Source organism: Pectinophora gossypiella, chromosome 20 (genome assembly GCF_024362695.1).
Source record: "Pectinophora gossypiella chromosome 20, ilPecGoss1.1, whole genome shotgun sequence".
In the NCBI taxonomy this organism is placed as follows: domain Eukaryota; kingdom Metazoa; phylum Arthropoda; class Insecta; order Lepidoptera; family Gelechiidae; genus Pectinophora; species Pectinophora gossypiella.
In genome coordinates this window covers 12,581,341-12,605,709 of record NC_065423.1, presented here as the reverse complement: position 1 = coordinate 12,605,709, position 24,369 = coordinate 12,581,341, and the positions used below count along the sequence as shown (strand labels likewise).

General features: G+C 39.4%; 2 protein-coding genes across 3 annotated transcripts in view; one reads left to right on the top strand and one right to left on the bottom strand.

Annotated features, from left to right (window-relative positions):
- LOC126376325 (probable fatty acid-binding protein) overlaps positions 1-24,369 on the bottom strand; it is a 127,532-nt gene that overhangs the window by 48,944 nt on the left and 54,219 nt on the right. The window lies entirely within an intron of this gene.
- Positions 41-24,369, top strand: LOC126376231 (apyrase-like). 2 transcript variants are annotated; one of them, XM_050023497.1, is made up of 12 exons: positions 41-168; positions 587-745; positions 2,818-3,040; positions 4,737-4,934; positions 6,536-6,666; positions 11,158-11,305; positions 11,713-11,839; positions 18,194-18,351; positions 19,417-19,498; positions 20,370-20,528; positions 21,484-21,644; positions 22,414-24,369. In XM_050023497.1, exons 2-12 carry the CDS (start codon positions 621-623, stop codon positions 22,537-22,539), a joined length of 1,638 nt encoding a protein of 545 aa, XP_049879454.1. In that variant the 5' UTR covers positions 41-168; positions 587-620; the 3' UTR covers positions 22,540-24,369. The 2 variants fall into 2 exon arrangements, with proteins under 2 accessions (XP_049879454.1, XP_049879455.1); XM_050023498.1 differs by lacking the exon at positions 41-168 and having other exon boundaries at positions 580-745.

Below are 24,369 nucleotides of genomic sequence, written 5' to 3'. Positions count from 1 at the left end.
TCTGTGTCATCATTTCAGGTTCAGAATCGGCTTGAATTGTTTTCGTTCACCATTCGTGTCTTACACTTTGGACTGAGCTCATGTTTGCCTTTGCATTTCTTATTCATAATGCTATTATAAATAAAAATAATATTTCCCGCGGTAAAACGTTCCTTTCGGCTGGTGAAAGGCTTTTTGGCGGGAGGCGGGAACGGGATAGTTGCTTTCTTCATTGAATAATCTAAATAATTAATACGAAGTGGTGTTTTGTGGTTAATGATCGCATTAAGTTAGTCGGAAGACATTCGCGAGTGTTATTATATTGGAGTATTCAATAAACAAAGTGTATCTGCCTATTTTCGCTTCGTGTCAGGAAGCCGCTTCATAACTCAAAAGTTTATGCGGACTTTTGAGTTAATTCGTTTGGGGTTCGGAGTAGGAGTCTACTCCGAGGGTGGGGGCTTAGGTTTCATCATCATCACCTTTCATTATTTCATTAATCATCAAGAAAAAAAATACGTCAGACATGGCTGTATGGGCATAGTTCCCTTTGCCTTACCCTTCGGGGAAAACCAAACCAAAAAAAAAAAAAAATCGGCTGGTGAAAAATAAAAAAGTGTAGAAAAAATAAAAGTGCAAAAATGGCGCGAGTTTTGACATTAATTTATTTTGTGTTTTTAGTGATAAATATTGTTTCCGCTTTTGCCTTGCCTTTCGAAGGATTGTTTAAGTTGGATATTATTCATTATAATGATTTTCATGCGAGGTAAGTTATTATCTTTATAGAGTTAGAGTTAGGTAGAGTTATAATTTTATCTAAGTTTACTAAACATAAATGTACATAGTTATATAAAAGCGAAAGGTTATTGACTCACTTATAGATGTAAAACAACCGATTTAAAAAGTTTTAAACCGTTGTAAACTCGCCTACAACAATAAAAGAACTGTGTTTTATAATTCATTATGGGCAATTTTTTTCCGCCATGTTTCGTTTTATTAGTTTATAGAATATCAATAGAATGTACCTATAGAACTAAACACGCTAAGTATATTATTATCAATTAAAGTACGTATACTTATTACACATTCAAAAAATATTTACATAGGTCTGTATGGAGGGACGTTAAGCCGTTGGTCCCGGCTATTAGTCGTAGAAACACCTCCACCAACCTGCATTGGAGCAGCGTGGTGGAGTATGCTCCATACCCCTTCCGGTTGATTGAGGGGAGGCCTGTGCCCAGCAGTGGGACGTATATAGGCTGTTTATGTATGTATGTATGTATATATAGGTACTCCGTTATATTACCTTACCTTGCTACCTTAGTAAAATCAAGAAAATGTACTTAGTTATAATTAAGAAATACATAGTCATCAATAGCAACCGTTTTAAACCGAAATAAATGGTTGATTTCGGTTTTAAACGTCTTTTTTCATTTTAAAAAGATTGGTTTAAATGATTTTAAACCGGCTTTACATTTATAGATTCACTCAACATGAAACCTCAAAAACTACAAATGTAAGTACTTACATCAATAGGATTCTCAAATTTAGCACGGGGTTTCCTTTTCGAACATAGGTGCTCACAAAGACGAGATTTTGCGAAATTCTACCCCTAAGGGGGTAAAATAGGGTGACAAAGTTTGTATGAAACTTCGATAGTTTTAATAGTAGGGTTTCACGCGAACGAAATCGCGGGCACTGCCCACCCCATAAGGCACTGCGGGCGTGAGTTTGATGATGATGATTATACGATGAACTATAGCAATCCAATGCTTAAAATAATTATGTTTATCGCGACAGACAAACAAGTTCTTTTTCGAAATGTCATTTAAAATTTACACCGATACAACGACCTTGGTATTACAATTTCGCTCACTCGCCAGTTAAGATTACGACTGCATCGTGTTATGAAACGAGAAGTCTGTTGTAGGTGGGTACTTACTTCGTTTGTGCAACAAATTAGTCAAGTGTGAATGAAATGATAAAACGGAGGAAGGCGCGATAATGTTCGGCGATAGCGCCTTAACCTCATGCAGCCGAGATTTCCAGACAGAATAGTCATCTTTTTCTATCGTGTGGGTTGTGAGGTGAATTACCAACCTCATCAACCCTGGCGTCAGGGTTATTATTGAGCCGCCAAAGGTCCCTGACATGGCTCATGAAACGACTACATACTTACATCAGTATAGTAACCGGGACCAACGGCTTAACGTGCCTTCCGAAGCATGGATCATCTTAGTTCCGGACAATCAAGTGATCAGCCTGTAATGTCCTAACCAAACCAGGTATCACAAAGTGATTTTCGTGATATGTCCCCACTGGGATTCGAACCCGGGACCTGATGAGGTTGGTAATTCACCTCACAACCCACACGATAGAAGAAGATGACTATTGTGTCTGGAAATCTCGGCTGCATGAGCTTAAAGCGCTATCGTCGAACATTATCACGCTTTCCTCCGTGGCCCAGTGGTCACGACGAGTGGTAACGACCTCCGTGGTTCAGTGGTTGAGCGTTGGTCTCACGATCTGAAGGTCCAGGATCGATTCCCGATGTGGACATTCTCGGAATCTCTCTGTGGGACTGTCCTTTGTTTGGTAAGGACATTGCAGGCTTGAATCACCAGATTGTCGGAAAAAGTAAGATGATTCCGTGCTTCCGGAGGGGACGTTAAGCCGTTGGTCTGATTATTTACCCGAAGTGGAACAGCGTGGTGGAGTAAGCTCCATACTCCCTCAAGTTGAATAAGGGGAGGTCTGTCGTAGGTCTGTCCCCAACAGTGGGACGAGTATAGGCTGTTTATGTATTGCATTGGGATACAAATTCACAATTGATTTCAGGTTTGAAGAGACATCAGTTGCAACACCAACGTGTCGGTTCAATAACAACTCCTGTCTGGGCGGTCTACCACGCTTGGTGTATGAGATCCACACGCTGCTGAAAGAGAAGCCAGATGCCCTCCTCCTGAACGCTGGGGACAGCTTCCAGGGCACATACTGGTATACGCTGCTTAAGTGGAACATCACTAGCCAGTTCATGAACTTGCTGCCACACGATGCCCATGTAAGCTTTATGTTCGTTCTTGGTCTTTCGCCATTAGTCATCATTCTTCATTTGGTCAATCGTCATTCGCTAGTCATCGATTATCTCTCATCCGTCATCCGCCATCGCTCCCCATTCTCGTGTATTGCCTGCAGGGAGTACTATCTACTTTGTAATGGATTGCACTCGACCTCCGTAGTTCAGTGGTTGAGCGTTAGGCTCACGATCCGGAGGTCCTGGGTTCGATTCCCGGTGGGGACATATCACAAAAATTACTTTGTGGTCCCTAGTATGGTTAGGACATTACAGACTGATCACCTGATTGTCCGGAAGTAAGATGATTCGGAAGGTTAAGCCGTTGGCCCCGTTAAGTAGTCGTTACATGAGCCATGTCAGGGGCCTTTGGCGGCTCGATAGTAACCCTGACACCAGGGTTGTCGAGGATGGTACTCCACCTCACAACCCACACGATATAAGAAGAGGAGAGAATGGAATGCCTTCAGCTTGACTTAGTCAAAGTATTGTCCGTAGGTTGTAAAGTAAGTAGCTATAGTTCTCTTCACGTAATTCAAGGTTTCGCTCCTTTCCTTATTTTTTCAACGTCGATCTTAACTATCTTGTTTTTTTATTGACTACTTTTCAACCTTGTACTCGTACTTAGTAGGTAATGGAATAAATTTTCCTAACAATAGGTAAGTTTCCATATTGTCAAATCAGGTTACTTTTTACTAATACTTAAACGAAATTATTATGGAATTTGTATCATAAAGCAACCTCTACATTGTTTTAAGTTTACGCGGTTATTATCATAATTAAAGCACATAATAACGGGTTCTTACCGCGTTTAAATGGGGATATGAGACTCCCGATATTTCGACATTGTTGCAAGTGCAATGATCACGGGATGACTGATGAGATTGGAGTGGAGTAGGTAGATCCATAATCCGTGATCATGGCACTTGCAACAGTGTCGAAATATCGGGAGTCTCATATCCCCATTAAACGCGGTAAGAACCCGTTATTATGTGCTTTAATTATAAAGCAACCTGTGACGTCATTGAAAAAGGTGATAAAATATCGGACTTATTATTAAGTTTTCGTTGATTAAAATTCATAAATAAGTTAAATAGAAAAAAAGGATACTTTTCGTTTGTTTTAGATCTGTTTTTATTTAGTAATCATAATTTCATAATTTATTTTTGACCTAGACATACATAAACTCACGCCTATTTCCCATCGGGGTAAGGAGAGTCTATGGAATTCCTAATTCCGAAGAGCATATTCGAATCATCATCATCCTTCCGTTATCCCGCTTTCACAAGGTCCGCTTACCTAACCTGGAGATTTGACAGACCCGGTTTTTTTACAAAAAACGACTGCCTTTCTGACCTTCCAACCCGCGAAGGTAAAACCAGCCCAATACAGGTTAGGTCACATACCTCCAAAACGCATTTCTCGGGTATGTAAGATGTCGGTGTTTTCTCACAATGTTTTCCTTCACCACTGAGCACGTGATAAACATTTATGATCCAAACATGAATTCGACGATTCCAAAAATCATAGGTTTAGGACCGTGCTGGATTCGAACCTGCGACCTTACTGTGAGAGCCAAGCGTTATTCCAACTGGGCTACCACGATTGGGTATAAGGACATGTTGGAATGTTGATTTTTTAAAGCCTTTACTACAGCGATGGTATGATGTTCATTCGTTCGCAGGCAATTGGCAATCATGAGTTCGACGACGGCCCAGAGGGTCTAGCACCCTATCTCTCGCACCTACTGGCGCCGGTCGTAGCAGCTAACATGGACGTCTCCCGCGAGCCGGTACTCCAGGGCCTGTTCCAGCCACATGTGGTGGTGGAGAGAAAGGGACGGAAGATTGGCATCATCGGTCTCATTACCCAGGACACCAAGGTAAATACCACCGGACACTTCATACAAAAAACCTCGTTTTAAACAGACTACACATTGACGTTATCGTACACGCGCATTTATGTGACGTCTGACGCCATACGACACTAGGTATACTAGCTCGAGATGAAAACTTTTTTTTGTGGTCACCCATCCTATGACCGGCCTTTGCGTAAAGTTGCTTAACTTCAACAATCGCAGACCGAGCGCGTTTACCGCTGCGCCACCTAGCTCCTCCTTGACAGTTTAAATAGACTAAATTATCGCCTCGCGCACATTACGCGGTTGCCATATTACGGCTTCTGATAATCATGCCGTATGATTTCTTATCTATTGTACTTAAAATTGAAATGAAAACACGTGTCTTATTGTGCTAGATAAATTATCAATTGTTTTCTATTCATTTACAAATAGAGGTCTATATTATATTATAAGATATAAGATACGATAGATTTTAAGACGTGGATGGATGGTTCGGACAAGTAGAGAGAATGAATGAAAGTAGACTTACGAAAAATATTTATGTTAGGTATGTCACATCCCAGACACTATTAAAAAAATGAGACCATATTTTTTGTACCTGGGTGAAAGTGGTGTGTCAGGTTCGTAGTAAGTGGTATTCCGTGGTCTCTGCCGACCCTAAGGGGAAATAGGCGTGACGAATCGTACATATGTGTGTAGATAATCAAACAACAAAGGGCTGGAACTGTTGCTGTCGTCTGTTTTTCCAACTCGTTATAATCTGGGAGTCTTCAAGGCTAGAGTGAATAGGCTTTTGGTAGGTAAGCGTGATCTGACCTAGACCATATCGTCACTTACCATCAGGTGAGATTGTGGTCAAACGCAAGCCTATATTGTTTTTAAAAGCAATCTTACAAAACATTAAGTAAAAGTTAACAATAACATAAAGAAAATGTGATATTCAAAGAACGTTCAGTACATTTGTCATCAACAAAATATGTTTGCACAAGTGATTCAAAACATGTTAATATTATTATGGATACAGAAATACTTATTCTTTGACTAAGTATCAATATTGTTTGTCTGTTTCCGTTTGTTACTTTTTCATGCTAAAACAGCTGGACCGATTTTGATGAAAATTATCTCATAGATACTGATACAAATGAAGATTTAATTTTCCGAAGCACACAGGACACTTACAGCGATAACCATTGTCCACGTCATGGTATAAGAAAATCGGGTATGCTCAAAACTGACAGCTAGCATTTCAAGGTTAGCCCAGCTGACGTCATCCGACCCTACGTTGCCATTTCGTAAAAAATAAATTACCCAATAATGTTTTTAATTTACTTTGAAAGGAAATTTTGAACTTTTAGTAAAAGGTTTACGTATAGTTTTAAATTATTTTTATATATGTGACAAATAATAGTAATTAAATACATTAGTCAGTGATTCACTTAATTTTCAATAATAAAATTTACGTCCTTGGAATGTTGGAGATACCAATTTAATGGTAACACTTACGTCATCAAGGGCTAGCAATGGCGGCTTGTCATAGGATTGAGCATACCTGGCCTTTTTATACCATGGTCCACGCGAACGCAGTCAGTAGGCACAGGGTACCTATTAATTTTTTTTTTCAGAAACTATCATCACCAGGTAACGTGGAGTTCACTGACCCCGGAGAGGCCACGAAGCGAGAGGCTGAGCTGCTGACGCAGAAAGGAGTGGACATCATCATCTTACTCTCCCATTGTGGACTCGACATTGATAAGTAAGTTTGATTTAATTATATACCTTCAGCCTACAGCGTGTTAGTGACATCGTAACAAAAACTTTGAGGAATCATTCAGACCATGATTCAGACCAAAAGTATGAAACGAAAATTAATTAAAAAAAGCACTAAAATATTCATGAATTTTCCGACAGGGAAATCCACTTGATATCAACTCAGAATCATAGTCTGAATAATCCCCTTCAGTATTCGTTAAAGAAAGAAAAGAAAGAAAGAAACGTTTATTATAAAGGGACTCCACAGTTACAAATATATAATTTAAAACACGGAGTAACACACAACTTACAATCAAACAAAACACATAATAAAAACAACATACACGAGAAATACAAATAATTGAGTGTATGGACTGGTCAACGATGGTGGTGGTATCCTTTATAAAAGGGCCTCACTCAGCATAAGCCGCGGCGCGAGCCACGACGCTGGTATTCTGTGGACCCTGCTAAGTGAGGCACGGAAGCCGTGTCTCCCACAAATACAACTTGAATGAATACATAATAATATTTACTTATACTATGAAAACAAAGTAGTTTACAAAAACATATATTAAAAGCGTGTGTGTGTGCAGTGTATCTACAAATACATGAAAGAAATACAATAATACTTACAAAACAATACATATAAAACGATGAAATAAACAAATAAATAAACTCACTTACACCCTGTACAAATACATACAAGCTGTTAGGGTGTTAGTGACATCGTGCATCGACGGAAAATTCCACTTGATATTAACTCAGAGTCATGGTCTGAATCATCCCTCTCAATATTCGTTACGATGTCACTAACACCCGGTATATGCGATTCACCGCTGGGCACAGCCCTCCCTTCAATCGACAGGGTATGGAGTATACTAGACCATGGAATGTCGGAAACCTCGATAAGTGTTACATACAAGGTGAATCATCTGATTGATTAAAAATATCACCTAAGGCTTTGATAGCCATAGAACTAGGAATAAAATTGCATAAACAGCAACTCCCCGCCTCACACCATGTCATATCAGGGTAGATTTATCTCACCTCTGGGTCTGGACATTGCCCTGTCCTCCGGGCTAGATGCGTCAAGGTCGCGGGTTTGCCGGTCAGGGTAAGACGAAATCGATTCAGATTGAAGCTAATCGAACATCGATTTGATTCTGTCGTACCGCGTAAGCAACCAAGATGGCGATCCCCGATTTGTGACGTCATATATTATGTGTTTAGGACATCCAATTTATAATCTGTGCCTACTACATACTGTGTGTAAGTGCATTTATTCATTGAACGAATGATTTCAGTACTTTTGTCATTTCATCGGTTACAGCTCAGGTCGTGTAGTCTAATAGTATTTTTTTTAAAATGTCTTTATTGATAAATTATAAGTGAAAAATTCACACTTCACTTGTTTCTGTTCGATTCTGCCAGGCCTTAAGGAACTTTCGGTTTCTGATTTCACCCTTTTGGGGTCTCCAATTTTTCTTGATGGATTTCCTGGGGCCCTTTCTTCTCGCACTCGCCTTCTCTGTGTCACTCAGGAACGTCTTAAAGACCTTTCCGCGCACGTGGCAATTGTTCTGTTGCGGATGTGCTTTGCTGTTCCGAAGATTACGTACCTGCTACGGACTACCCCCACCTGGAAGTGTCCGGGTGATGTGGCTTCATTTGATGAGGCCCAAAAATTGACGGTTGAGTCTGTTTTAAACGTCTCCTTTGATGAAAATCAATGGGTGCAGGCAACTCTCCCGATCCGGTATGGGGGGTTAGGGGTGCGATTATCTCGTGATGTGGGCTTGCCGGATTTCTTGGCGTCGGCGCATGGGGTTGCTGACCTTGTCGCTACTATCCTCCAATCTAATGGCGGCGGGGAAAGTTTGCCTTATGTGTCCGATGCCTTGTCAGCATGGGGGGCCCTCAACGCGGGAGAGTCAATCCCTGTTGAGTCCGATTTTCAGCGTTCGTGGGATGATGTCGGGGCGAAGCGGATTTTATGAGAGCAACTTATGTCTCGTGCCGATGGGGCATCTTTGGCCAGACTCCGAGCGGTTTCCCAACCTGAATCTGGGGCATGGTTGCACGCGTTACCCTCCCCTCACTTGGGCACCTTATTAGACGACGACTCTTTGCGTGTGGCGGTGGCTTTTCGCCTGGGTTGCAAGGTGTGTGAACCCCACATATGCACCTGCGGTTCCATGGTGGAAGCTGATGGCCATCACGCACTGAGTTGTCGACGTTGCGCGGGGAGGTTTTCGCGTCACCATGCACTCAACGATATTATCCGGAGGGCCTTAGTGTCAGCGAGCGTACCCTGTGTGCTTGAGCCCCCGGGCCTGTGTAGGTCTGACGGGAGGAGACCGGATGGTTTGACTTTGGTGCCTTGGAAAAATGGCAAGTGCCTGGTTTGGGACGCTACTTGTGTCAGCACTGTTGCCGCCAGCCACCTTGGTCGAACCATCCACTCACCGGCAGCAGCGGCTGAGGATGCTGCTGAGAAGAAGAGGGAGAAGTATGCAGCTCTATTGCCCGTTGCCGTGGAGACCTTTGGTAGCTGGGGGGCGGACACCAAAATCTTTGTGTCAGAATTGGGTCTCAGGCTCAGGGAGAAAACAGGTGACTCCCGCTCCGGCTCGTTCCTGGTCCAAAGGCTTGCCATTGCCATTCAACGCGGTAATGCGGCTAGTGTTGTGGGCACCTTTGCTCCGGGAACAGTGAGGGGCGGGTTATTTAATGACTAGTTTTTAAGTTTGTTTTTGTGACGTATTGTTATATTAATATTTACAATTAAGTAACTATATAATTACTAATATATTATTATGGGAATACAAGACTAGAATTGCGTTGTGTTCTGAATGTTATAAGCTCACAAATCAGTTCAATAAAATAGTGAAAAATTATTAGTGAAGATCTTATTCTAATGTAAATTATCATTTATGTAAACGTTATACAAGTTACTTAACCTTTCTAAACTTATAAGATGTGTAAAATTAAAGTGGGTATGTAATGAAAAATATAAGTGGTTCGTATACCAGGAAATATAACTAAATCGTGTCTTGGTTTGCAAGACTAGACACTTACAATACAGCAAAAGTACCTTTAAACATAAACACAAATATAATAGCGCTTGTAATAACATAAATTCCGTGTTCCGAAACAAGTGAAATAGAATTACTTACTAATCGCATTCGAACAAAAATCAAGTTGAGTCTAATAGTATTAATAAATAATTAGAATAGAATAGAATAGAATAACTTTATTCCCAAAACAGTGAAGGTTACAAAAGCATTTACATAAATTAAGTTTAACAATTTGTGACTAGTAGCTAACACTGCCCAGGGAAATGGGACTGACTCAGCATATTGTTGCTAAGAGTATGGTACGAGTGCCCACTCTCACCAACACTGATATTCTGCTAGTACCCATATTACGCTTATAATTAGTAATCAATGAATTAAAACGGAGCTATGCAGAGAGATGTGCAGGAATCGACCAATCACCGTGAGGGAGAGAGTGACAGAGCGTCTTCGTTTGTCGCTCTCTCCAACGCTGTGATTGGTAAAATCCGCACATCTCCGCTCTTCTCCGCTCATCTCCGCGTCAGTGGAAACCCGGCCTTGGGCGGCAAACGATACACTTGATATTCTGATAAAGACCTTAAACTCTGAGATAAGTGATCTGTAGTTATTTGAAGTCTGTAACGACAGACGTCCGCCGCAAGTGGTTAAGATAAGGTCTCTTCAATTGACTGATAAGTCAATGAGACAACTGCGTCCGGTCACACGGATTATCGCGCATTTACTGTGCACGCTATTTTTGGAGTTATTTCTGGAAACCATTGATGTACGGTCACGAGCATTAATATGTATACACTTTGGTACCATGTCACATTAACCTTTTTGACAAATTGAACTGTAAGTCTCACTAAATGTCAAATATGTTAGTGCAACAGAGTCCTAAAGTTTATTGCTTATTGCCATTATATTGCTCATGACTGTATAACAATGCTGGAAATATTATTCTATTGGCTTGTGAGGTGGATTACCAACTCCATAAGCCCTGGTGTCAGGGTTTTTATTGAGCCGCTAAAGGCCGACATGGCTCATGTAACGACTACTAACTTGCATCAGTAAGTAGTAACCGGGACCAGCGGATAAACGTAGTCGGGTTTTAGTTTTAAAACTTATATTCTTTTTAACCGCCTCCGTGGTCTAGTGGTTACAGCGTTAAGCTCACAATCTGGAGGTCCGGTTTCGATTCCCGATGGGGACAATGTCCTTTGTTTGGTAAGGACTATACAGCTTTGAATCACTTGATTATCTGAAAAATAAGATTATTCCGTGCCTAGGAGGGCACGTTAAGCCGTTGGTCCCGGCCGTTAAAACACCTCCATGGTGGAGTATGCTCCATACCCCCTCCGGTTGATTGAGGGGAGGCCTGTGCCCAGCAGTGAGAGTTATAGGCTGTTTATGTCTTTTTATCATCTGTCACCATCCAGGCAGCTAGCCCGCGACTACGGGCAGTACATAGACGTCATAATCGGAGGGCACACACACTCCCTCCTGTGGAATGGACCCTCACCCAGCAACGAGACTGTCGCCGGACCTTATCCTATCTTCATTGAGAATGCTGATAGCAAGAAACAGGTAACAAAAGTTTCAGATACCCTCTTTTTAACTTTCGTGTGACCAACCCCATCAACCCTAGTGTCAGGGTTATTATTGATCCGCCATAGGCCCTTGACATGAAACGACTACGTACTTACATCAGTAAGTAATAACCGGGAGCAACGGCTTAACGTGGCTTCGGAAGCACGGATCATTTTACTTTTGGCCAATCAGGTGATCAGTCTGTAATGTAATAACCAAACTAGGGATCACAAAGTGATTTTTGTGATTTGTCCCCACAGGGATTCGAACCCGGGACGTCAGGATCGTTAGCACTGCGCTCAACCACTGGACCACGGAAGCCATTTAACTGACACTAATAATGATGAAAGACTCAGTAAAATAATTAGTCATCAGTAAAATAACAATCATTTCTGACATTCCAGGTGATGATAGTCCAGGCATCAGCGTTCACCAAGTACATGGGAAATCTGTCATTGTACTTCGACTTCAGGGGACACTATGTCAAGTATGAAGGAGGGCCCATATTCCTGGACCGGTCTATACCTGAGGGTGAGTGGTATAGTATATTGGTACATACATATTAGTACATTTATATTGGTTTAAGTATATTGGTACATACATATTGGTTATAGTATATTGGTACATATATATTAGTACATTCATATTGGTTTAAGTATATTGGTACATACATATTGGTTATAGTATATTGGTACATATATATTAGTACATTCATATTGGTTTAAGTATATTGGTACATACATATTGGTTATAGTATATTGGTGCATATATATTAGTACATTCATATTGGTTTAAGTATATTGGTACATACATATTGGTTATAGTATATTGGTGCATATATATTAGTACATTCATATTGGTTTAAGTATATTGGTACATACATATTGGTTATAGTATATTGGTACATATATATTAGTACATTCATATTGGTTTAAGTATATTGGTACATACATATTGGTTATAGTATATTGGTGCATATATATTAGTACATTCATATTGGTTTAAGTATATTGGTACATACATATTGGTTATAGTATATTGGTACATATATATTAGTACATTCATATTGGTTTAAGTATATTGGTACATACATATTGGTTATAGTATATTGGTGCATATATATTAGTACATTCATATTGGTTTAAGTATATTGGTACATACATATTGGTTATAGTATATCGGTGCATATATATTAATACATTCATATTGGCTCGTGTGTGTGAGGACTAAAGATTTGAAGTAAGACCGAGGGGGGGCGGTTAAACCTAGTTCAGCCGCTGGTGGGGAGCAGAGAGTTGCCGTTCTATACGTAGTATTATTCTATGCCGTAACGGGAACGTTTGGAAACCAAGCACATACCTTCCTTTGTAATTCCACCTTCCTCCTTATAATTAACAAGCAGTCTATGCTGCGCGAGCAACTTCGTTGGTGTCGCAATTTGATTGTACTTGTCTTTAGTATAAGATGTACCAGTATAATAATATGTGGGATTAATGTCGGGACAAACCCTTTTAGGGTTTTCCGATGTTAACTATTTAAAATGTAGCATTAAATTGTATCTATGATAAATAAATAAAAAAAAAAAAAAAATAGGTATACGTTCTCTTGGTCCATGACGTGGTGCTCCCTCGATAGCCACAGACAAAAATGACGGAGTGTGCCTTGAGTCGGTCACAAAAAAGGTTATATTAAATATTGACACCAACATTCTTCAGCAGCTACTTGACACGAGACTCCAAGATATAGCCTTCCATATAATATCGGGCACACGCCATCTTCCGGTTCTTGGTGGAAAGTCGCTGACTACGGGGCTCAACGATAGCAAGTCGATGATCCCGGACCTTACATTGAACAATGCGAGATGGCGCTGTGTCCAATACTACACAAAAAACCATAAAACGGGTCCCCCGTAACTAATCCGCAGGCTGAAAGAAATACGGCACTACAAAGAATCGGAGGAAAAATTGGCCCGACTATATTGGTCCTACAAAGCCGGAGCGATAGTAGAACGCTTGCCTCTCACTTTGAGGTCGCAGGTTCGAGCACAGGGCTAAACCAATGATTGTCGAATTTGTTTTCGAATTCATGTTTGGATCATAATGATTATCACGTGCTCAACGGTGAAGGAAAACATCGTGAGGAAACTCACATTCCCGAGAAATTATGAGCTTAAGTTTAAAATTCAAAAGTGGCTATTGGAAATGGACTACGAAAAAACGGAAGACCTAATAAAGTTTGTTGCCTGATGTTTCCATACACACTCACACCACACACCCCACAAACACACACACTCACACTCACACACACAAACACACACACACATACACTCTAACAAATATGAACACTAATATTAAGTATGTATTTTAAATCCGAACAAGCTGTTATAACACTGGTAGTACTGTTATCTCGCATGCACCGACCACTGCTCCTTAAGATAAAGGCTAACCTAGTTTAAGGAGCAGGGTTCATGTTTTGAAGCTTATGTTTTTAGTTTTTAATCTATTGTCCTAAATTTGTTGTTCTTATGAATGAATGAAATATTTATTTTCAGATATTTATCCATATTTTATTAGTAATAGAAGATTATATCTAAGTTAGTAAAATTTATAATTTTCATTGGATGTCACATGCATGTACATCCAGTGAGTGAGGATGGGACAAATAAACTTATGACTTAACTTTTGACTTATGGTCAAATAAATATTTTTTTTTATTATTATTCATTTTTGAGGTATGTGATCTAACTTGTATCGGGCTGGTTTTCCCTTTGCGAGTTGGAAGGCCAGACAGGCAGTCTTTTTCTTCTTCTAATCCTTTTATCTCCTGTTGGGATGTAGGGCTCGAATAACAGATTTCCACTCCTCGCGATATTTTGCAGCCAAGCCGAAAGTTTTTACAACACATACATAAACTCACGCCTATTTCCCACCGGGGTAAGCAGAGACTATAGAATTCCATTTGCTTCGATCCTGACACACTTCTCTTGCTTCCTCCACATTCATCAATCGCTTCATACACGCACGCCGGTTCAGAGTAGATCGTATTGAACCTTTTCTAAGGACATCTCCAATTTGGTCATCGTAAGTCCTTCTCGGTCTTCCTCTGCCAGCCCTACCATCAGCTTTCGCTTTATATACCGCTTTTGCAATTCTATTATCCTTCATCTGCTCTACGTGTCCAAACCAACCTAACATTCCCTTCTCAATCCTAGTCACTATATCGTATTTTACACCACATCTCTGTCTTATCACACTGTTTAGTGTGTGTAGTTTTTACAAATCATAGGCAAACCGGACCTGTCAAATCTTCAGGTTAAAGCGGACCCTGTAAAAAACGGGATAATGCTGGGGAGATGATGATCGGTTCTACGAAAAGTCTGACGTGGCACTAAAGTAAAGTAAAGTAAAGTAAAATCTTTATTTCCTCTACAAATTATAAAACACATGGATACATAATTACATACAAAAATACAATATTTGTAGAGGCTGGAGCCTAAACTAGGATACCCTGTGTTTTAGGACTCCAGGCCTCCACCCCCAAAAAGTCATGGTCAAGAAAAAATAACAAAATATAAAAAAAAATTAAGAAAAATTAAGTTAAGTTTTTTTTTTTTTAAATTGTTAGACTAAATCATAAAATATTTCTTAAAAAGAAAATATCAAATTTATAAATGCTTGTATATGTGTGTGTGCGTGTGTGTGTGTGTGTGTGCGTGTATGCGTGCGTGTGTGCGTCACTGGCAGCGTAATTCGTAATAATTGTATAATTAGCAATAACTACGATTTACAACTTACTTATTAATAGCACCGATAACCCTACATCTGTTAATATAAGGTCAATATTGCGTTACCTATTATTGAGCAAGAGATAAGTTCATAATACATTATAAAATGACGCCTGTATCCCCGAAAGGGGTAAGCAGACACATTACAGATTGCATTTCGGTGCCGGAAAACTCAGGAATAGGGTAGTTTCCAACTAGTCAAATCCGTTACTTTTTACTTAACGTCAAAACACGAAATCTCATTGAAATTTGTATGAAAAAGCACACTGTGATGTCATAGAAAAATATGTTATATTATTACGTTTTTCTTGATTAAAATTCATAAATAAGTTAAATAAAAGATAAAAAAAGATTTTCTTTAGTTGTAGACTTGTCTTTATTTAGTAATCAGAATTTCATAGTTTATCGGTGCTTATTCCTGCACACGCCATCTAATTTTATTTTAAGTTATACCTGTCATTTTCTTATCCGCCGAAAAGGAAAGGGACGGGTAATCGACAGGCATACAATTTATGGAACACACGTCAATTTTAAGCAGAAATCTAAAACAACCGTCTAAACATTTTATATCGGCCAATAACCCGACAGAATTAAGTTGACAGCACACATCAAACGGTTTGCATACCAGCGAGACTCTTTTTGAATCGCCCGGGTTATTCATTCATTTACTCATTCTTCCTAAAATTTACGACTGTCTAGCTACTAGGAAACTACCGAATTGTCCAGTGGTTATAAGGTATGTGACGTCACGCTGAAGTCAATGTGGTGCCCTCTAGCCTGATGGAGAGAGAGTTTGCTTACCACGGCAGCGGCACGCGACCATGGCCAACTCCTAAACATCACTATTCGGAAGAATTTCAGAGAATAGAAGAGAATATTTCCTAGTTTCATAGTTTTTACGGCGTAATTTTTCCGTAACATAAACAGCCTATAGGTCCCACTGCTGGGCACAGGCCTCCCGTCAATCAACCGGAGGGGGTATGGAGCATACTCCACCACGTTTTTTTTTTTTTTTTGTTTTTTTTTTTTGACCTGACTTATTTTAGATTTGCCGCAGATGGCATTAACTACTTGGCCGGACAAATGGAGAGCGCTGAAGGCTCTCACCCGGTACAACGTATAAGACAACAGGCCTGAGGGTGCCCAGTTGGGCGCGAACCTCGGCTCAGGGCGTCGTCTGAGAGCAAAAATATTTGAAAGAATTAATCGACCCTAGTCGGTCGATAGCCATAAGCGCTGAATGAGGGAAATCGTCGACCACGCCGGCGGGGTCGGTATCGGGGTCCTGAAGTATTTGGTGTCGCGAGCTGATTGGCTGCCTCTATGGCTAGAGTAATCGGTCGTCGGGATCGTATATTACGTCCTTCGGACGATACTCCACCACGATGCTCCACTGCGGGTTGGTGCGCTGCGCTGTCTCACAAAGCGATTTTTATCTGTGTATTACAAAACCCGAAACACGGGCGGCCATGATTAAGCTTCTTGTGACGTCATATTTCACAAAATTAACAAAAACCATCTGTCAGGTTTCACGTTATACTGTTTGACAGTTTCTTTGTTTGTTGAAATGTGACGTTTTGGTTTTCCCCGAAGGGTAAGGGTAAGGCAAAGGGAACTATGCCCATACAGCCATGTCTGACGTATTTTTTTTCTTGATGATTAATGAAATGATGAAAGGTGATGATGATGAAACCTAAGCCCCCACCCTCAGAGTAGACTCCTACTCCGAACCCCAAACGAATTAACTCAAAAGTCCGCATAAACTTTTGAGTTATGAAGCGGCTTCCCAGCACGAAGCGAAAATAGGCAGATACACTTTGTTTATTGAATACTCCAATATAATAACACTCGCGAATGTCTTCCGACTAACTTAATGCGATCATTAACCACAAAACACCACTTCGTATTAATTATTTAGATTACTCAATGAAGAAAGCAACTGTCCCGTTCCCGTTTCCCGCCGAAAACTTGAAATGTGACGTCACTGTGTAAAATGTCACGTAACCATTTATTTTTTTTGTTTTGGTTTTCCCCGAAGGGTAAGGCAAAGGGAACTATGCCCATACAGCCATGTCTTACGTGTATTTTTTTTTCTTGATGATTAATGAAATGATGAAAGGTGATGAATGATGATGATAAAACCTAAGCCCCCACCCTCGGAGTAGACTCCTACTCCGAACCCCAATCGAATTAACTCAAAAGTCCGCATAAACTTTCGAGTTATGAAGCGGCTTCCTGCCACGAAGCGAAAATAAGCAGATACACTTTGTTTATTGAATACTCCGATATAATAACACTCGCGAATGTCTTCCGACTAACTTAATGCGATCATTAACCACAAAACACCACTTCGTATTAATTATTTAGATCATTCAATGAAGAAAGCAACTGTCCCGTTCCCGTTTCCCGCCAAAAAGCCTCACGTAACCAATCGTTTTCGCGCGAAATTTAAAATAAAGGAAGAAAAATGAGTTTTTTTCTCTATTATATAAAGCTTTTCGAGAAAATAGAATATTGTAAGTAAAATATTGTAATACAATGGCCCCGATTCCTGCAGACACCTCCTAATTTTACTTTAAGTTCTACCTGTCATCTTTTTATTCGCCGAAAAGGAAAGCGACGGATGATTGACAGTCGTAAATTTTAGGAAGAATGAGTAAATGAATGAATAACCCGGGCGATTCAAAAAGTATCTCGCTGGTATGCAAACCGTTTGATGTGTGCTGTCAACTTAATTCTGTCGGGTTATTGGCCGATGTAAAATGTTTAGATGGTTGTTTTAGATTTCTGCTTAAAATTGACGTATGTTCCATAAATTTTATGCTTGTCGATTACCCGTCCCTTTTCTTTTCGGCGGATAAGAAAATGACAGGTATAACTTAAAATAAAATTAGATGGCGTGTGCAGGAATAAGCACCGATATTCAATTGTAATTTTTAAAATACCTATCCGAAAATTGTTAAGCAGCCAATGAAATTATGCCCGGTTCATGACATTTGACTCGCTCCCTATTACATGGGACTTAAACCCTTCGAGGATAGAGGTGTGAAGCTGTTATTTTATAGAAAGCTGTAATTAATAAGGAAGTATTTGTCTTCCAGACGAGGAAATCAAAGCCAAGCTAGCGCCATACGCCCAGAGGGTCCACGAGGCAGAGAATGTTCCAGTAGGAGAGATCACATCGACCCTGACGTCTGATGACTGCGTCTACGGAGAGTGTGCGCTGGGAGACATGCTGGTGGACGCGTTCAATGACCTGGTCAGTGACTACATTTTTGCATACATACATAAGACAACGCCTATTTCCCGTTGGAGTAGGTAGAGACCGCAGAATTCCGCTTACTTCTTCTCTTCTTCTATCGTGTGGGTTGTGAGGTGAATTACCAACCTCATCAACCCTGGTGTCAGGGTTACTATTGAGCCGCCAATGGCCCCCATCCCATGAACCCATTATGCTGCATTGCCGTGTTATAACAGCTACTGATGGGTGTTGGACCAGGTAAGAACCAGGCCTAGGGTCACCCCCTATTCCCCCTTCATTTTTATTTATTTATTTATTTGTTAGGCACATCAACAGTACAAAAACACAACAGTTACTAAAATATCAAGTACCAAAATTAATTAATGACTTACCTACTAACCTTAAAAATGAAATCACTGAACTTAACATTAAATACAAACTAAAGCACCATTTCTTAAATCAGGAAAAATATTAGAGAAACCGCAAAAACCTCCTGTGTGTCGCGCTGTTCGGTAGTTACGTGTGACGCGCGGGGTGAAGCTGATGCAGCGAACTAGTTTTTGTGTACTTCGCTTGCAAGTGTATAAGTTCCTACCTACATGTTTTTTATTTATTGTACCTATTTGTTGGAGCATGATATTATGTTGCAAATTGGAAGCGACGGTGGTGAATGTCGGTGTAAGGACAAACCAAAGTTGGTTTTTGTTGCACCGTCAATTGTAAAAAAAATGTATTAAGTACTGTACTTATTTTTCATAAATAATAATAATTCAGTTAATATAACTTTTTTATAGGCCAGTGCCAGTGCTTGCACAAATTACAGACGAGCAATGTGTAATTAACATGCATGTACTTACAATTTGGAATAGGTAGTTAAAGAACAAAAAAGGAATAACAAAAGGAATTAAAGTTACAGCCAGGCAACACTACGACAAAAAAAAGTTTATTTAAAAAAAAGGAACCAGTGAAATTAACGGTCATGACTAGACGATAGCACAATGAGTTTCTTGAATTTAGGCAAAGTGTTATGAACGTCAAGATTATACTCCGAGCATTGCATTCTTTATTTGTTTTGGGTTTCAGGGCAAAGCAACAATTCAGAGTACAAAAGCTTTCTTGTCATTCATCCAGCGCGGTAACATCAAATCCACACTGCTGGAAGGAAGTGAGTTTTTTTTTTTTAATAATAGCACATACACATACATAACATAAACAGCCTATATACGTCCCACTGCTGGGCACAGGACTCCCCTAAGTCAACCGGAGGGAGTATAGAGCATACTCCACCACGCTGCTCCAATGCGGGTTGGTGGAGGTGTTTTTTTTATGGCTAATAGCCGGGACCAACGGCTTAACGGGCCCTCCGAAGTACGGAATTATCTTACTTTTTCGGACAATCAGGTGATTCAAGCCTGAAAAATCCTTACCAAACAAAGGACAGTCTCACAAAGTGATTTCAACAATGTCCCCATCGGGAATCGAACCCAGACCTCCAGATCGTGAGCCTAACACTTATGCGTAATGCTTTGTTATGTATTTATTTAATCAAAATCATTTATTCAACGTAATTATCATAGATAAACTTGTTGAAGGTCAATGTATTATAATGTATTATTATATTTAATTTACGTCATTTCGCAAGGTGTTATGGCTGAGGATAAGAAATGACAAGAAACTGCAACAGCAACATATCTTTTAAATCAATGAGGGTACATTACAAGTTATTTAATAACTAGAGGAACACATTCAATACCGGATTTTTATCATTTAGGTAGTCATTAATCTTATAATAAGCTTTTTTACATAAAGTAAGCTTCACATGAGCTTTAAATTAATTTTCTAACATTAAATTCAAATTCAAAATCTTTATTTTCAGACTATTGTCCATTAAAGCGTATACAAAAAAGATGAATTTAATTTACTTAATCTAGAATTTTGTATAGCCATTATATTTTTATTCCTTGCATTGTAAGTATGTATATACTATATAAGTATGTATTCCTTGTATTTATTAAATTGGCTGATATATGTTCCAGCTATAACCAAAGGCGAGATCTTCGAGTTGCTGCCATACAACGACCGTATAGAGACTTTCGAGCTCCAAGGGAAATACGTGCTGGACGCTTTGGAGCGCAGTGTCAAAGGAGCTTGGGACTATCACCCGTTTAAAGGACCCTGGGTTTTACAAGTCTCAGGTAAGGCGGTTATGAGCTTAGGACCGAAAAACAAAAATTTTGAATCAACATCTCCCTAGCGTTATCCTGTTTTTCACGGGGTCCGCTTACCTAACCTGAAAATTTGACAGGTCCGGTTTTTTATTGTTCCGGCCGAGTAAAGTGTAACTATGTTACCTACTGAATAAAGATATATTTTTTTTGAATTTGTACTTTATCCGGTCAAGTAGTTAATGATGTTGCGTAGCATCTGCGGTGTGAAGTTGAGTGATAGAGTGAGAAACAGTGTGATAAGACAGAGATGTGGTGTAAAAGACGATATAGTGACTAGGATTGAGAAGGGAATGTTAGGTTGGTTTGGACACGTAGAGCGGATGAAGGATAATAGGATTGCAAAAGCGGTATATAAAGCGAAAGTTGATGGTAGGGCTGGCAGAGGAAGACCGAGAAGAACTTACGATGACCAAATTGGAGATGTCCTTAGAAAAGGTTCAATACGATCTACTCTGAACCGGCGTGCGTGTATGAAGCGATTGATGAATGTGGAGGAAGCAAGAGAAGTGTGTCAGGATCGAAGCAAATGGAATTCTATAGTCTCTGCTTACCCCGGTGGGAAATAGGCGTGAGTTTATGTATGTATGTATGTAGTTAATGCCATTTGCGGCAAATCTACAATAAGTCACGTACAGAAAAGGTTTTTTACAGAAGTGACTGCCTGAACGTACAACCCGCGATGGGAAAAGCAGCCCAGAGCAGGTTATGGGTTTCGTCACGACGTTTTCCTTCACCGCCAAGCACGTGATAAACATTAGAATGTTTTTTTTTTATAATTCTTCTGCACCTCTCTTCGGACATGCCCTGGAAGTCAAGTAGCTGGACGTGTTCTGTTTTTATTCGCTCCCAATCCAGCACAATCCAAATTACGTATATAGTTATCTTTTGAACAACATAAACTGGTATTTTGATTCTCCTCCAGGTCTCCAAGTTACCTACAACATCTCCCAGCCAGAAGGCAGCCGTGTGACGTCAGTGTTGATACAGCACGAGCCTGATAAGCAGCCGCAGCCGTTCCACATGGACACACTCTACCAGGTCACTGCGCCCGCATACCTCGCAGATGGAGGTGATGGATTCACTGTGAGTACTGATGTAATCGTTCTTAGCTAGATTGGCTTTCTTAGCCTTTTCTAATCTGCTGCTGTTATTATTCGCATTTCTGTCATCACTAGTGTCACTGTTATCATTAGCATACAGTATATTTGTTATCATTAGCTTTCCTTTCTCATCATTAGCCTCTCTGTCATCATTAGCCTTCCTGTTATCCTTAGCCTTTTCTAATTTGCTGCTGTCATCATTCGCCTTTCTGTCATCACTAGTCTCACTGTCGTCATTTGCATACAAAATATTTCCTATCATCCCTATCATTTTCTAACCTTCTGGTGTCATTATTCGCCTTTCTGTCATCACTAGTGTCACTGCCATCATTAGCATACAGTATATTTGTTATCATTAGCCTTCATAATCATCCTTAGCCTTTTCTAATCTGCTGCTGTTATTATTCGCATTTCTGTCATCACTAGTGTCATTGTTGTCATTAGCCTTCCTGTTATCTGTGACCTTTTCTCATCTGCTGCTGTCATTATTCTTCTGTTTGTCATCACTAGTTTCATTGTTATCATTAGCCTTCTTGTCATTTTTAGCCTCTATCAAAATGAGTGTCACCCTCAGGCACCCTGTTGTCTTAAAATTTGTATCGGGTGAGAGTCCTCAGCGCTCCCTATTCCTATCCGGTCAAGTACTTAAAGCCATTTGCAGCAAACCTACAAGAAGTCACGTCAAAATCTACTTTAGTGTCGTAATCGTTATATTAGATTATAATATTATTAACATCAACATTTCGTTCCAGATGTTCAAGGAAGGCAAACACAACGTGCAAGTGATAGGTCGTGATCAGAGCTGCGTGGAAGCATACATCAAGAAACATTCTCCACTCAACGTTACCACTGATGGACGAATAAAAATTAATGCCTAGTTTATCTCAATATTGCTGCTGACTCCTTCAGGCAAGATACGGTATTTAGCTAAGATTACGGTTTAAAGTCAAAAATCTGATTTGTATTCTGACGGTACATTTTAGTTGACGCAAAAAGAAGTTTGTGACTACAACCTTTTTTAAACACGTAGATTTAGATATATTGCAATGCATAAGTTACCATAAAATCTAAATGGCTGTGTTAGTTATATTAATTAGGTACATTTTTATTGTAAAAAGTAACATTTCACGCTTCTAAGAAATACTTATTACTATGTATAGAACGGCAACTTTCCGCTCCCCACCAGCGGCTGAGCTAGGTTTACCTCACCCCCGGTCTTACTTTAGTCTTCAATCGTATGAGTGTCAGACGTCACACACACAGATGCGCGTGTATGATAAGGTCAATGTGCAATGTCTGTGTAAAACGAGGTGTTTTGTATGAAGTGCCCGGGGTGCGCTAAAGGGAAAAATCCCGGTTTTATTGAGTTTTATCGATCATTTTTATATATCTAATGAAAATATATCTACGTTTGTGGGCGCCTTGACTTATTGTGAAAACCATTTAAACGCCTTTTCGAAAAATTACATTCTAATGTGATTTTTGTTAGCAAACCCTCGCAATTTGCCCAGTCAAAAAAATATAGTTTCAACTTACTACCGGTAAGAAGAAGTTCGTATCGTATCGAAGAAAATCACAATAGTATGACTCCGCGACTTGTGCCGAGTGAGGCCCCTTTTATTTCAAAACGTCCACCACCGCCTTATGATCATTTCAAATTCAAATTATTTATTTCAGATTATTATCCATAATTATAAGTACATTAGATTAGATTCCATTATTAAAATTAAAAATAAATAAAATTTAATAATTAAATTATATAAAATAAAATTAAAATTATTAATGTCCTAATAAATAAAATAAAATTAATATTATTAATAAAAATGAAATAAAATACATTGGTGCCCATTCGGGTGCACACAAACTTAACCCAATTTTAGTTCGACAGCTCTTAAATAAATGAGTGGCGTCCGTCCTGCACTTACATCCTTTATGCTTTGCTGTAATTGTTTTGTGAAAATTTTAAGATATGTTATTGTCTTGTTTTGTGTTTTTGCGACAATGTGATCTTTCGAAAGGCTCTTACGTGGTTTTCGCTATAAGGCGACGATGTTCTGGCTGATTTTACAAATTGCTGCAATGGTGCTAATTCCTGTAAATACTTACCATCTTATTTTATTTTAAGTTATATCTGTCATTTTCTTATCTGCCGAAAAGGAAAGGGACGGGTAATCGACAAGCATAAAATTTATGGAACACACGTCAATTTTAAGCACAAATCTAAAACAACTGTCTAAAAATTTTACATTGGCCAATAACCCGCCAGAATTATGTTGACAGCACACGTCAAACGGTTTGCACACCAGCGAGATACCTTTTTGATTCGGCCGGGTTATTCATTCATTTACTCATTCTTTCTAAAATTAAGAGCTGTCAAACATGCGTCCCTTTCCTTTTCTGCGGATAGGAAAATGACAGGTATAACTTAAAGTAAAATTAGGAGGTGTCTGCAGGAATCGGGGCCATTATTATGCTAAAATAATTAGTGTCTTAAAAGTGTAAGATTCGCAAAAAAAATCATACGTCAGTTAGTAATATCAGCAACAATATGCAATTTTATTGTAGTCTTAGTCTTCTCCAACGAATATACAATATTTTGTATGAGACTTATCAGTATAATTATATACAAATTATTATAATTTTATTTTATAAAATATATTTAAGATGTGATTTTATTTGTTAAGTACAAATAAATGTTGTAGTAGGTA